The sequence below is a fragment of the Otolemur garnettii genome, unplaced genomic scaffold (genome assembly GCF_000181295.1).
Source record: "Otolemur garnettii isolate 467f Iridium unplaced genomic scaffold, OtoGar3 scaffold00087, whole genome shotgun sequence".
In the NCBI taxonomy this organism is placed as follows: Eukaryota; Metazoa; Chordata; class Mammalia; order Primates; family Galagidae; genus Otolemur; species Otolemur garnettii.
Genome location: NW_003852482.1, coordinates 3,451,827 through 3,465,486, shown reverse-complemented (window position 1 = coordinate 3,465,486; position 13,660 = coordinate 3,451,827). Strand labels below are relative to the sequence as shown.

Sequence of the window (13,660 nt, the reverse complement as noted above, 5' to 3'; positions counted from 1 at the left end):
TGCCTGGCCCCAGCTCCTACATGGGTCCCTGTCCCACAGCTGAACCCATGGCTCCTCAAAAGATTGCCTGGCATCCCACCCTGCCAGGAGGGCATATGGCCCACCCATCACCCAGCTAAGAAAGAGCTGCTGCTCATGACTGAGCCCCTTATTGTGCCCGACCCAGGTGAAGGCTCCCCAGACACTAAGTGAGGCAGAAACTCAGGGGACCCATCCCACAGATGGGGACACTAAGGCCCAGGCTCAATGAGGAGGGAGCAGAGATGGGGCCCCCAGAGCCACACATGCCCCCTATGAGGCTGTAAGCCAGGGTCTGAGTCTCTGGTCATGTGACACAGGAGAGGGGAGGGAGGCCCCCCCAGGCTTGGGCATCTGGTGGCTGAAACACCACCGGCCTCTCCTCAGGGCCCTCCACCCTGCCTGCAGCAGCGGGCGTGGGAAACTCACCCGGTCACCCTGACAACAGCTGCAGCGTGCGATGACACAGCAGTTTTGGTTCCCCTGCCTCCACCCACTCTGCAGTCAGCGCAGGGGCCAGAGGCACTTCCCCTGCACCCTGCCAGCCTGCCTGTCCACCCAGCTCCACTTCTGCAAACCCGTGCCCCCCCTGTGCGCAGGAATCCTCTCCTTCCTTCCCCCAGCCCCCAAATCCCATCCCCCTTTCTCACGGGACAGGAAGCGCTTAGTACTCAGAGCAAGCAAAGCAGAAACCACCCCAAAGCCGCCTTTCACAGAGGCCTCCGTGCCTGGAGTGATTTTCCCAACTTGAAACCGTTCTAGGTTCTGGGACCCTTCTTGGTCTGTCCAGGTGGGCCATGGGCCTCCAGTGGGCTGCAGCCAGACCAGGGCCAGCCCTGACAGCTCAGTGGACGGGGAAGAGGTGCCACTGAAGAGCAGGGCAGATGAATGCCCCCCAGTCACATCCACAGGGAGAAGCGAGAGAACTAAGAATGGGAAGGAGAAAGTACCAGACCTCTGCACACACAACTTGCCTCTCCCTGCCTGGAAAACCCCGGGACCCAGATGCAGACACTGAGACTCCTGGCCCAGAGAGAACCCTGCCAGCAGCAGCGAGGATGTCACACAGGGCTAAGTGGCAGGGTGGGGACTAAACTCAGGCCTCCTGGAGTCAGCAGGTGCTCCCCAAGTCCATGGTCCCCACATACTGCAGAAAGGTAAACTGAGACCCCAAGAGGGAAGGGCTTGTCCAAAACCACTGAGCTGGGGAGAAGCACGTGTCCCGCCCACTGCTGGGCACTGCTCGCATAGGCCTGGCCTATCCTGGCCTGGCAAGAACAGCAGGAGGTACCAGGGGCAAGGCCCTGCCCAGTCCTCTAGGACCCACTGGTGACCCTGAGGCCTGGGAGGACAGAGAAGGGTCTGTTGCTGTCTAACCCAGGGACTCTGTAGGAGACGGAGGTTGATGGCCTCAGCTCTGAATTCCGTCCCTTCTGCTTGACAGTGACACTGGAGAAATTACCCAGTCACCAACCTGAGTTCCCCCGTCTACAAAACTAGAAAGTTAGTGCCCGTGCTGAGACTGATGTGAGGATTCCAGGACATGCCTCAGAGCACAGCCCACAGGCAGCATGCTCTCTGTGACCCACTGCCAAGAAACAGCAGGTATAAGGAGGCCTCCAGCCTGGAGGAGATGGCCTGAGGCCTGGGAAGACGGAAGGGGCATCCCAGGCAGGGGGCTGCCCATGCTGACGTCCAGAGGCGGAAAACAAAGGACTGTTCTGGAAAAGAAAGAAGTTGGGGGATCTGGGGCTGGATCAGGTCAGGGCCGGAGTGACAGCAGCAGCAGCACCCAAGGGCAGGAACTGCTGGGTACCAGCACACACAGGGAGGCACTGAGGACGTCTAAGCAGGAAGACCTGGGGCAGGAGCTAGGCCCATGAGGCCCCTGCGGGGCCACTAGCCTTTTCCACACCATGGAGTTGAGGCCACAGCTGTCCTGGCAGCACCGTGGACAGGGACTCACTCATTTCCTCCTTCCTCCTTGTCCACCTCCAAGACACTGGGTGGACAGCGGGCACTGCTATCTCCCAGCCTCCTCGTGCAGGCCATGGGGCCTGGCACTAGTAAACTGAGGTGGGGCCAGAGAAGCCCTCTTCAGAGAAGGAGGCCCCAGGCAGGAGGGGACACAGAAGATAGTCACACATCCCCAGAGTTGGCACCATGACCAAGCCAGCTCCCAGGATAAAAGCTGGGACATCCCTGCCCTCCCTGGACCTCAGCAGACCAGAGGGGAAGTCCAGGAGGTCTGGAGAGACGGAAGACTGGACCAGGGTGTCTGGCCCCACTGCCAGCCCCTGCTACTCACTCTGCCTCCCTGGGCACCACCAGGATATGACCCGGGTGAGGCTGCCAAAGCAAGGCTGAGCCTCGGCAGGGAGACCAGCATCAGGAATGTTGGTTCTTCCTGCCCTTCCAGGCGCAGGCTGCTCAAAGGCCCCAGAATCAAGCTCTGAGCAGCCCTTTGGGGCCTCCTTATGTATCAGCTCCCCAGTGGGCTCCACAGCGCCCCCTACTGGGCACGCCTCCTGCCCATTTCCAGGAGACCCACCTTCTCCCAGGGCAGTTTTTTGCTAGAACCCCAAGACTCTATGATGGCCAGGGTGGGTGTACCCCATTTCCCCTTTCATATCCTTGACACCTATTTCGGTTCCTACGTCCTCAATGCCCCACCCTGGTCTCCTGCCCATCTATCCCATTCCCTCCCCACAGACCCACTACACCCTTCTTCCCAAGCCCCAACCCAGAAGGCCCACTACCCACAGTCAGAACTGGGTTCTGAGCCCACTGTGGGCCTCATCTGTCCATCCAGGACCAAATCAGCCCTTCTCCATGTTCCTGTCCAGTTCTGCCCCCAGGCCAGGAGGTATCCCATACCAGTGCCAGCCAGCTTCCCACCCTCCATCCCACCTGCACACTCCGTTATGCAAAGCCCCACAGGCCCTCAGTCAGGGAGCTTCACTGGAATGTGAGGGTCTCACTTCTGTGCCCAGCACCACCCTCAGCCCTTGGGAAGTGTTCCTTACACAGGAGATGGCACTGTCCCCTAAGCTAATACCTATTACACACCAACAGAGAGCCAGATATAGCCAGGAGACCTCTGGGACACAGTGCGGACCTCCCCTGAGCCTTGCCCTGGTGGAGCCCCCACAACCAGCGAGGAGGCTTGGGGTAGCTGAGGGGCCGGCAGCTGAGGACTGGTCTGGCTACGTGCCCCTGCTGGGAGAGACCCCTTGGCCTATGCTCAGTGATACTGACGGCCCTTCTTGGCCCTGGCCTGCAGCAGACAGACCGCCAGGCCATCCCTCACAGCAGCAGAAGTCAGAGGACCGAGCTGGCTCCAGGAACCCTGACTTTGCGGTTGTGGTTTAGGGCTGTGGGTGGGGCACACACTCCCCCCACTCTGCTTGTACTCCCATGGATATGAGGAACCCACATCTCCAAGAGAAACTGCTGAAGCCCAGGAGCTGGATTCACTTCCAGGGATAGAGCTATGAGTTCTGGGGAACTTAAGGCCATGCATGGCCCAGACCCCAGCACAACTGACTACGGGTGGGACTGACAGACCCACAGACAAATACAAGCTGACAGCGGTACATGTCTGGAGCACACTAGGTCTGCTCCCCACCCCAACCTGCCCCTGGGCCCCTTGCTACCCTCAAGGGGCCAGGGCCACCCACTTATAAGCCATCTGGCTTCAATGAGGGAGCACTTGCTATGTTCCAGAAACCTCTCCATGAATAGAAGTGACAGACAAACAGGGTAGAAATGGCCCTAAGCTCTCCCACTCCCTATGCTGCCCCAGCCCTGCCCCAAGAAAGGCTAAACAGTACTAAGGGCATCAGGCACTCCAAGGTTTCCGGGAGCAGGTGGGGCACAGACCCTTGCACAGCCCTCAGCTCTGCCCCTCAGCAGAGACTGGGAACCAGGCTCCTGCTGTGCACAGACCTCCTGGGTGTCCAGAGCAGGCACCCGGCCTGGAGGCCCAGCCAACAGCCTCAGTGCACTGACAGCCAGGAGGTGCCAGCCACTGGGCCAAGGGTCAGGTGGGGCCCAGGGCATCATGTGCCCTCTCCCTGCCTAGCATCCTGCTGAAATAAGAATAGGGGCAGGGCAGCTATGCTAAAAATAACACGGCCAGGCCCAGGGTGGTGGCCTGGGCCTCCCTCACACCAGCACTGCAACCTTCCACCTGATTCTGGAAAGCCAGGTAATGTGAGAGGGACAGGGAGTAGTTCTTCTGCAAAGTCCCCAGGGAAGAGGGGCTGTGACTGGTTGGCCTAGAAAGAATAAGGTTCCCTGGGGGCTGCAGCTCAGGATGGCCAAGGCCAGCTCTCAATAGGCCCAGGTAGGTGGGCGGTGGGCTGGCTCTGACCCCAGCCACACCCCAGTCCTGCAGCAGGAGCAGCAGCTGGCAGACAGCAGGGCCTTGGGAGTCCTCGGACAGAGCTGTAAGCTATGTGACTCTGGCAAGGGAGCTCACTACAAGTCCCTCCCTGCTGGGCTTTCCTAAGAGGGCACTGGAGCCTTCCCGCACTGGGGAACCAATGGCCAAACCCAAACAGAGAAGCTCCAAGTAGGGAGGGTTGCCCCTGCCTATTTTAGAGGAAAAAATGGAGCCCCTGAGAGAGGGAGGGTCTGGAGGAGTCAGGGGAGGCTCCCACCAACCAGACAGAAACCCGTCCCCTGTGGCTCTCCCAGGCAGGAACACAGAGGCACTCAGGGTGTGCTCTCTTAGGGAGAAGTGGAGGTAGGCCAGGCCCCAAGGTCCCCACAGCGAGACCTAGACTATGCCAGACAATCTCAGGCTCTACCCACTTCCTGACCCAGAAACAACCCAAACAGCCAGACTGTCTGAGGAAACACCTAAGCAGACCCCAACTACAGAGGAGGTCACCACGCCCCACAGACAACTGGCATACCAGAGCCAAGGCTACTGAGTACCCCTGCTACCAAGGACCCCTGGGACCAGGGGCCTGGCATAGAGGAGGGTACCACCTGAGCTGAGCCTGGACACCTCTCTGAGCAGCCCTGCCACCAAGGCTCCCTGGGGACCAGAGCCTGGCATCCGAGGAGGGTAGCACCTGGGCTGAGCCTGGATACCTCTTTCAGTTCCTGGGGCCCAGGGCACTGAAACCACGGACCCTGCTCTAAGGAGAGACCAGGTGGAAAGGACTGAGGCCCACAGGAGCACAGGGCTCCCAGGGATGGCTGCAGGACTGAGGGAGGCAGAGCCCCACACTGCAGAGCTCAGTGGTCATGGAAGCAGGGAGTCCCTGTCCCTCCCATACACGAGGGGCCACACTAGGGTAGAGGACCAGCAACAAGGTTGCTGAGCTGCCGTTCCTGAGGGGTCCAGGCCCAGGAGCCAGCCAGACCTAGGCCCAAATCCCCTGGGGCATGTCTCTCCCTGAGGCACCATCTCCCACAGATCAAAGGGCAAATGTCAGTACCTCTTTCCCAGAGTCTGTGAAACAATGTGGACATCCTGCCATGAAGCCTACACCCCCACCACAGACCCCTCCCCAGCTGCCACACTCACCTGGGGGCTGCCCGTGCCATAGCCCAGGGTGGGTGTGGTGGGCACTGACATGGAGTGAGGGCCCATGGGTGAACTGATGACCGAGAAGGGTGGGCCCATGCCGTTGATGGGTGAACTCAGGGTGCTGATGGGCGAGTGTAGCTGCCCTGGGGAGCCCAGCGAGGAGCCGATGCCAGGTCCCAGGGAGGGGTGCAGTGAGGGGGCAGCCATGGAGCCTCGCCCCGTCGGGGAGTTGAGAGACGAGGAGTTCACCTGGGTGGAGAAGTCTGTAAGACAAGAATCCATGGGAGAAAGGGTCAGCATGGGTGTTCAGGGTCAGCCTCTAGAACCCACATCAACTGCCTGCTCCCCTCAGGCCACAGGCCCACGGGAAGACCCCAGGGACCCCCAGAGTGGCCCCGCCAACCCTTACAGCCCACACAAGGCCAGGTCAGGGAAGCTGGAGCTCCCCTCCAAGGCACTGCCCCCCACATGGCCTGGGCAGTAGGCCGGGCCCAAGACAGACCTGCCGTTAGTGTGCTTCAAGATGCTGACCTGGGCCCTGCAAACCTCTCCACCGTAGGCTGTCCACCCAGGAAACAGAGGGAGGAATGCCCATTGCCAGGACTGGACAGCTCTTCTGCCCATCCCCAAGGGCGGTCGAGGGGACAGTCCAAGAATAACAAAAGTAATAAAGGCCATTGTTCTCAGAGCACCTGCTATGTCCCAGCAGTTGTCCTATTCCCAGCACAGATGAACGTGAGGTTAAGGGAGCATCCTATTACTGTCCCATCCTACAGATAAGGGAAGCCAGGCCCTGAGTTCTTAGAGTGCCTATGGCAGAGCCAGGACCAGCTCCATGAGCTGACCCACTCCCAAGCACTAACCGCAGGTCCACACTGCCTAGGCCTGTTCAGGTACCACAGCAGTGGCAGCTGAGAATCTGTGGCCTGGGGTCTGTTTGGTCTCATGGGGCCCTGGGATAGGAGGGGACTGGAAAGGTGGAAAGGGGACACCTAGCACTTCCTATGTGGGCAGGGAGCTTCTGGGTGGCCTCCTGAAGGTGCCCAGGTGTGTGCCAGGCAGGGCTGAGACCTCCCCCACACTAGCCTTTCATCTCCACCTCAGGAATTTCAAAGTCCCCAACAAACTCAGTGAGGGCCCCTCCCCCTGAGGGTGAGAGGCTGCCTGGGGGGTGACTGCACTGCCTATAGGGCTTTCAGACAACCAGGAAAACCATCAGGAGCCCCACACCCAACTTGCTCCACCCCCTGCCTCTATAGGACAGCCGGGCCTCTGGGCAATCACCTGGCATCCAGGCTCCAGCATCAGATCTGCCTAGCAGCAGAACTTTCTCTCACTCCCCACCCTTCCCACCCAGAGATCACCTGCCCTTCTAAGAAGCAGAACAGGACCACAGACATAGGAGAGGCTATGACTGAACCCACAAGCCCCAGGTCAGGGCACATACCCTGGAGTGCCCCCCACAGCCTCAGAAGGCTTCCCCTCCCTGAAACTCATAGCAGCCCTGTCCTGAGTGCTCTGAGCGCCAGGCTACCTCAGGAAGGAGTCCTGTGAGGAAGGAACCACGTGTCAAAGGAGCCCTGTGCAAAGCATCAGCATTTGCCGCCTGTGCCAACAAGTTTCAGAAGACCACTGCCAACCACATGCAGGACTGGGGCGGAACCCACCTCCATCCAGAGCCGTGTTCCCGTCACCCACAGCTCAGGAGAGCCCGGCATTTGTGCCAGTGCCAGCCTGGAGGTGCTGATACCCTGCAACAGACCCCTCCTGGCTGTGCTCCCATTCTCCTGAAACAGCCTGGGCCTGCTGGGCCCTAATACCCTGCAACAGACCCCTCCTGGCTGTGCTCCCATTCTCCTGAAACAGCCTGGGCCTGCTGGGCCCTACCTCTATGTCCCCTCCCAGAGGAACCACCCTCCGCTGGGCACCCCTCCATGAACAGGTCCACAGCACGACGGGTGAACCTGGCTGCCACTTACACCCCATCTGACGCAGGTATAGACTCACTGCAAACCTTCATCATTCACAAAATTGGGAATAAACCATCTCACTGAGCTTGGAAATACAACCCTATGGAATTCCAGAACCAAGTGCTAGCGACACCCACTGGCAATGGTCAGTACTACAGATCAGCCCTACTAGTCACTGATAGGACCTGTAGATGAGACCAATTGAAGATAAAGTCCCCAGGTGAAGAAGGCGGGGGTGGGAGGGAGCAGACAGGAGAGTGTGTCACTGAGTCTATCAACCACCTCTGTAGCCTGAAGTCACTAAATTCTTGGAACTGTCAGAGAAACGTCCAAAGCCATATCCCAGAAACCTCTGGTCCCCCCCAAAAAACACAGGAATGCCTCACCCTATCTCCGACTGCCCCTGGATAGGGAAACCTGAACCAGTCTCTTCCCTTTCTGAGCCTTAGTTTCCTTCTGTGAAAGGCGCACAGGCACACCCAATTCTATTCATCTACAGGACGGAGACCTGGCCCTCCTCTTTCAGCTCGGTCCAGAGAGGCCTCCTGCTGACCGTAGGGCATGGGGTCAGGAAAGCAAGACTGATTCAGCACCAGGTGACTTTGCAGGCATCTCCCCAGAGAAGGACCCTGTGGGTACCCACCCAGGAAGAGACTGGTCAGTCTGGGGCCCAAACTGTAGGACTACCTTCAGAACCCAGCCTGGCCACCCTGGGAAGCTGCCTCTCTTCCCAGCCTCTGAGAACAAGACGGGAATTTTAAGGTCAGGAGAGAAGTTGCTGCTGGATTCTCCCAGCTTCTCCGCCCCCACCCCCTGCTCCTGGTGTAATCATGGGAGTACTGGAGAGGACTGCAGGGTTTCTGGGAGAGCCTACCAGACCATGCTGGGGCTGATCTCCTCAAGCCAGCTGTCCCCAGGACAGGAGGGCAGGTAGGCCCAGACCCCTGACAGGGGATTCTGTTGCTGGCCAGCTGTGCCCACTCACAAGGGAGTACTCCTGCCAGTGGGGCAGGCCAGTGGGGCAAAGGAGCTCTCTCAGCCAGGGCCTGCACAGACAGCCTCCGCCTGGGCAGCTGGGTTGGCTGGTCATCTGCTCACTTATTCTCCCTGGCAGGAAGAGGAGGAGCAGCAAGAGAGAGCGTCAGCCAGAGGAAAGGACAGAGGGAGAGAGGAGAGAGGGAGGGAGAGGCAGGCCCCAAGAAAACTGCCTGCACTCAGCTCAAGTTCCAAGTCCCTGGAGAAGGAGAGCCTGTTAGATCAAGGAGCAAAGTGGTCAGAACAGGCCCAGGATTGTCAGGGAGAAAGGGGTGAGGGGGGAGCAAGGAAGAAGCCCTCGGCACCCAGCCTGTGGGTATGCCCCACTCCACCTCTGCCTAATAAGCCCCCAGGGCTCTCAGCTCAGTGCCACCAGCCTTGCCGATGGTGCCCAGCGCCGCTAGGCCCCTGACTGGGGCGGGGTGGGGGTGGGGGGTTCTTCCTGTTTACACAGAACATCCATGGCAGACCCAGAGCCGGGTGACAACGGGCTGGGCGGTTTTCTGGAGTCTTGTGGAGAAAGATACTTTTTGGCCAGGAAAGGAATATTAAGAAGAAAAGGCAAAAAAAAAAAAAATGTCTAAACATCCTTCACTTGCATCAAAGGGCCCCGTCTGCATGTGTTCCCTCTGCCTCTTCCAGCCACTTATCCATCCCTAACCCAATAAGTGGCCACAATACTCTGGACACGCCAATCTTGTCACCAGTTGGTCTCCACCAGCTTATCTGATCCTCCATGCCCACGTCATGGGCCATGGCATGGCCCCTGGGAGCTACCTCGAGCTAGCCTCAGACACCCCAGACTCAACCTGGGAGCCAGTGGACACACAGCCCTCCCAGCCCAAAGGGGTGGCAGGGCAGCCTCTAAAGGACAAGTCCTGAGTGGCAAAACCAAATCCCTAAATCTGGAAACCTCAGAACCTATGACATACAAGGCCCCAATATCTCAGAACCTCATTCCTCTGACATCCACAGGTCCCCCTTCAGGACCAGAAACAGTCGGTATGCCCTAGGTAAGGAGGGCACAGCCCAGGCCACAGGGACCTCCAGGGACAGACAGAAAAGGAAACCAGGGAGATGCCCCAGCAGCCCCCACATGGGCAAAAGCGCCTCCCTTGGCAGCCAGACTTCAATCCAGGAAACTGCATGGAAGAGGCCGCAGAGTAATCCCTGCCTTGGCACAAAGCTATCTCTGAAATGCAAAGACCTGGAGACCAGCAACAGAAGCTGTGGAGCAGAGATGGAATGTCTGGGACACCCAGCACCCAGGGTAGGCGCAGACCAGCTCCCTGCACCCAGTACTGCAGATTTGGGCTGTTGGAAGCTACAAGTTACATTTAGTGAAGACAAAATAAAAAACAACCTCATCAGGACTGCAGCCCGCTGAGGGCACAGGCTGCTGCTCCCTGAGGTGATGAGCTCCACCAGCAGCTATACTCACTGGATGGCCCAGGACACTCGTGCCCCCAAGGTTCTTTTCAGAAGAGGGAAGTGACATCCCCATTAACCCAAATTCCTGAGCTGCACAGCTTTCACTAGGACTAGGTCCCTCCTGCTCCTGTGGGTCCCCACAGCAGGGAGCCCAGGGAACCCCCCACCAACTCCCCTCTGGCCTCTGCCTGGCAGACAGGGGAGGTGGAGGAGGTGACAGGAAATGCCAGTGCTAACTGCAGCTGGGGTGGGGACAAGCCCCTGGAAACCAGTCCTCTCCTGGGTAGCCAGGGAAGCCCTGGTTCTTGGGAGAGGGGAACGCAAGGCAGGCCCAGGAACAGAGAAGGGGGGGGGGCGGGACTAGGGGGGCAGGGCAAGGAAGCCCGTGCACTGAGCCAGCCCCCCTGCACCCAAGCTCCCTGCCTGGGGACCCCCCCCGGAACTGAAACCCTGCAGTGGGCAGCTAGCGGGCTTTCAGAGCTTCCTGGACACCCACCTCCAGCCCCCAACTTCCGGAAGTACCACTTCCCTGCCTGCTGGGGGAGGGAGAAGTGGCAGCCCTGGCAGGGGCTGACAGCAACGTGGCAGGACCACGGCGTGCCAGGGTTGGGGGAAGCTCAGAGCAGTTAGAGCAGGAGGGAGGAGGAAGGGAGTGTCCACAGGGTCCAGCAGGTGAGGGGTCCTTGAGGACCCAGCAGGGTGGGCAGACGTGCTTCAACACAGAAGCGGCTTCCAGGGTGAGCATGATCCTGAACTTGACTGAGCCTCAGTTTCCTCCTCTTTAAAATGGGCAAGCCAATAGCAGAGGCTGCCATGACCCCAGAGGAGTGGGCCCCACAAGCCAGCAGGGTGGGCTGCCAGCCCTCGCCATGTGCCTGCTTCCGGCTGCCCTCAGAGGGTGGCAGAGACTCAGAACTGCTGCTGCTTCCTGGCCAAGTGTCAGCTTACGGCTCAGGTGGCCTAGTTTGAAATTTCAGCTCTTCTGGGGTCACCCTGTTCTTACCCTAACCAATGGCCCAGGACCCAAATCTCAGCGCCCTCTGACTCTACTGGGTGGGCAGAAGAAACCCAGGCCTCCTACCAATGAGAACCTGGGGGCCCAAAGCCAGGTTTTGCTTCCCACTGGCTGGAAGACTCCAGCCACCCCAACCCACCCCCCATCAGGCCCACCAGGTCCATCACTGTGGGCACCAGGACTCAGGCCTCTGTCCTGAACCAGGGTGGCCAGGCCCACCTAGACTCTGGCAGAGCAAGAGAGAAGGAGGTGCCTACCCCAGGTGGGCGTCACCTTCACTCTGGCCCCTACCCGCCCCAGGTACCCACCAGCCATGGCTCTTGGGGCTGCCAGCCCTGGGCACCCAACAGAGGTTTCCTCCCACACAGGTCCTACAGGGCTCACCAGCCTACACCAAGAACAGCTCCTACGCACAGCCCTGCCCATATCCCAACAGACAAGGTCCAACCATAATCACCTGTCCCCATGGCTGGCCAGCAAGCAATGAGGGAGGGGTAAGAAGGGGGTGAGTGGGGTGGATACAAGAGACTGAGGCCAAGAGACAGGCAGGAGTCTGCTGAGAGAGGGACAGAGATTTGGTTCTGTGCCAGACACAACACCATGATCCCACCATCCTCTGGTGTGGGACTGGAAAATGACTAGGGACTATGGACTCGGCATGGACAGGCTTCTCCCAAGCTCAAAAGGGGACCAGTGCTTCTCTGTGAGGCTTGAGATGTCCAGGCATCCATAGCAAACCCAGGTGGGCCAGGGCAGGTCAGCGCTTGGGACTCACATTGCTCTTGAGAGCTCTGACCCCTCAGGTTCCCAAAGAGACCCTCAAAGACTCTTAATGGTAAAGCCTCCTTTATCCTCACCAACTCCTGTGCAAATCAGGATAAAGCAGAGTCTCAACTGAAACCTCACCTTAGGAGGAGCCGTGCTCTGGGCTCTCTGTCCTGAAAGTCAACCCGTCCCCTCTGTCCTACCAGCCCAGGAGGCCTCCTTGGTTGGAATATGCTCAGTTTCCCATGTGTGGGACCAGGGGCCTGCTTAGACCTGGAGTTTGGGAGACTCAGGGAGTGAGGATGTGTGAAGGGAAGGTGAGCAGCCCAGGGTGCTGCCTGAGGCCTCTGGTCCTGACATGGGAGGGTGAGCAGCAGGCAGCCAAGACTGGCCAGGCAGCCCAATCCCAGGGAAACAGATCCGATGGCGAGGACAACCCAGATTGGCAGGACTTCTGGCCAGGGCTCTCCCCTGGAGACCTCCACAACTTCCATAAGAGCAAGGAAGGGTGATTCATATAACTTGCATGCCTCGGCCTTCTCTGACTTACAGCCAAAAAAAAAACAACATAAGGCCCTTCAGTCCTGACTCACCTCAAACTCCCAGAGCACAGGGCTCACCCCTTGCTATGTCCCTCATGGAAACAGGCCCCACCAAGGCCCAAAAGGTCCAGTGAAACTGCTGTTGGATAATAAAGTTTAGGGTAGGCCAATGTCTGTGATGGCATTCAGCAAGCACTCAGTGACAAACACCTCTGTACCATCACCATCACCATCAGCACCACCACCATCAGCATCACCATCAGCACCACCACCACCATCACCATCAGCACCACCATCACCACCACCACCATCACCATCAGCACCACCATCACCACCACCACCATCACCATCAGCACCACCATCAACACCACCACCATCACCATCAGCACCACCATCACCATCACCACCATCAGCACCACCACCACCACCACCATCAGCACCACCACCACCATCACCATCAGCACCACCATCACCAACACCACCATCAGCACCACCATCAACACCACCACCATCACCATCAGCACCACCATCATCATCACCATCAGCATCACCATCAGCACCACCACCACCATCAACACCACCACCATCACCATCAGCACCACCATCAACACCACCACCATCACCATCAGCACCACCATCACCACCACTACCATCAGCACCACCAACACCATCATTACCACCATCATCACCACCATCACCACCATCACCATCAGCACCATCACCATCAGCACCACCATCACCACCACTACCATCAGCACCACCACCACCATCAGCACCACCAACACCATCATTACCACCATCATCACCACCATCAGCACCACCATCACCATCAGCACCATCAGCATCACCACCACCAGCACCATCAGCATCATCACCACCACCATCATCACCACCATCACCACCACCACCATCAGCATCATCACCACCACCATCAGCATCACCATCATCACCATCAGCATCACCATCACCATCATCACCACCATCACCATCATCACCATCAGCATCACCATCATCATCACCACCATCACCATCAGCATCACCATCATCATCACCACCACCACCATCAGCATCACCATCATCATCACCACCACCACCATCAGCATCATCACCACCACCATCAGCATCACCATCATCACCATCAGCATCAGCATCACCATCATCACCATCACCATCAGCATCACCATCATCATCACCACCATCACCATCAGCATCACCATCATCATCACCACCATCACCATCAGCATCACCATCATCATCACCATCAGCATCACCATCACCACCATCTGCATCACCACCATCACTATCAGCATCACCATCACCATCAGCATCACCATCATCA

At 58.5% G+C, this 13,660-nt stretch overlaps 1 protein-coding gene across 3 annotated transcripts in view; it reads right to left on the bottom strand.

Moving 5' to 3' along the window:
* Positions 1–13,660, bottom strand: part of RXRA (retinoid X receptor alpha) — a 99,152-nt gene that overhangs the window by 22,478 nt on the left and 63,014 nt on the right. For 2 of the 3 annotated variants that reach the window (XM_012808290.1, XM_012808293.2), the window contains exon 2: positions 5,561–5,826. In XM_012808290.1, the coding sequence (XP_012663744.1) occupies positions 5,561–5,826 (266 nt within the window). Of the gene's footprint in view, positions 1–5,560; positions 5,827–6,847; positions 6,902–13,660 lie in introns of those variants that run through there. The other variant, XM_012808291.2, reaches the window with a different exon arrangement.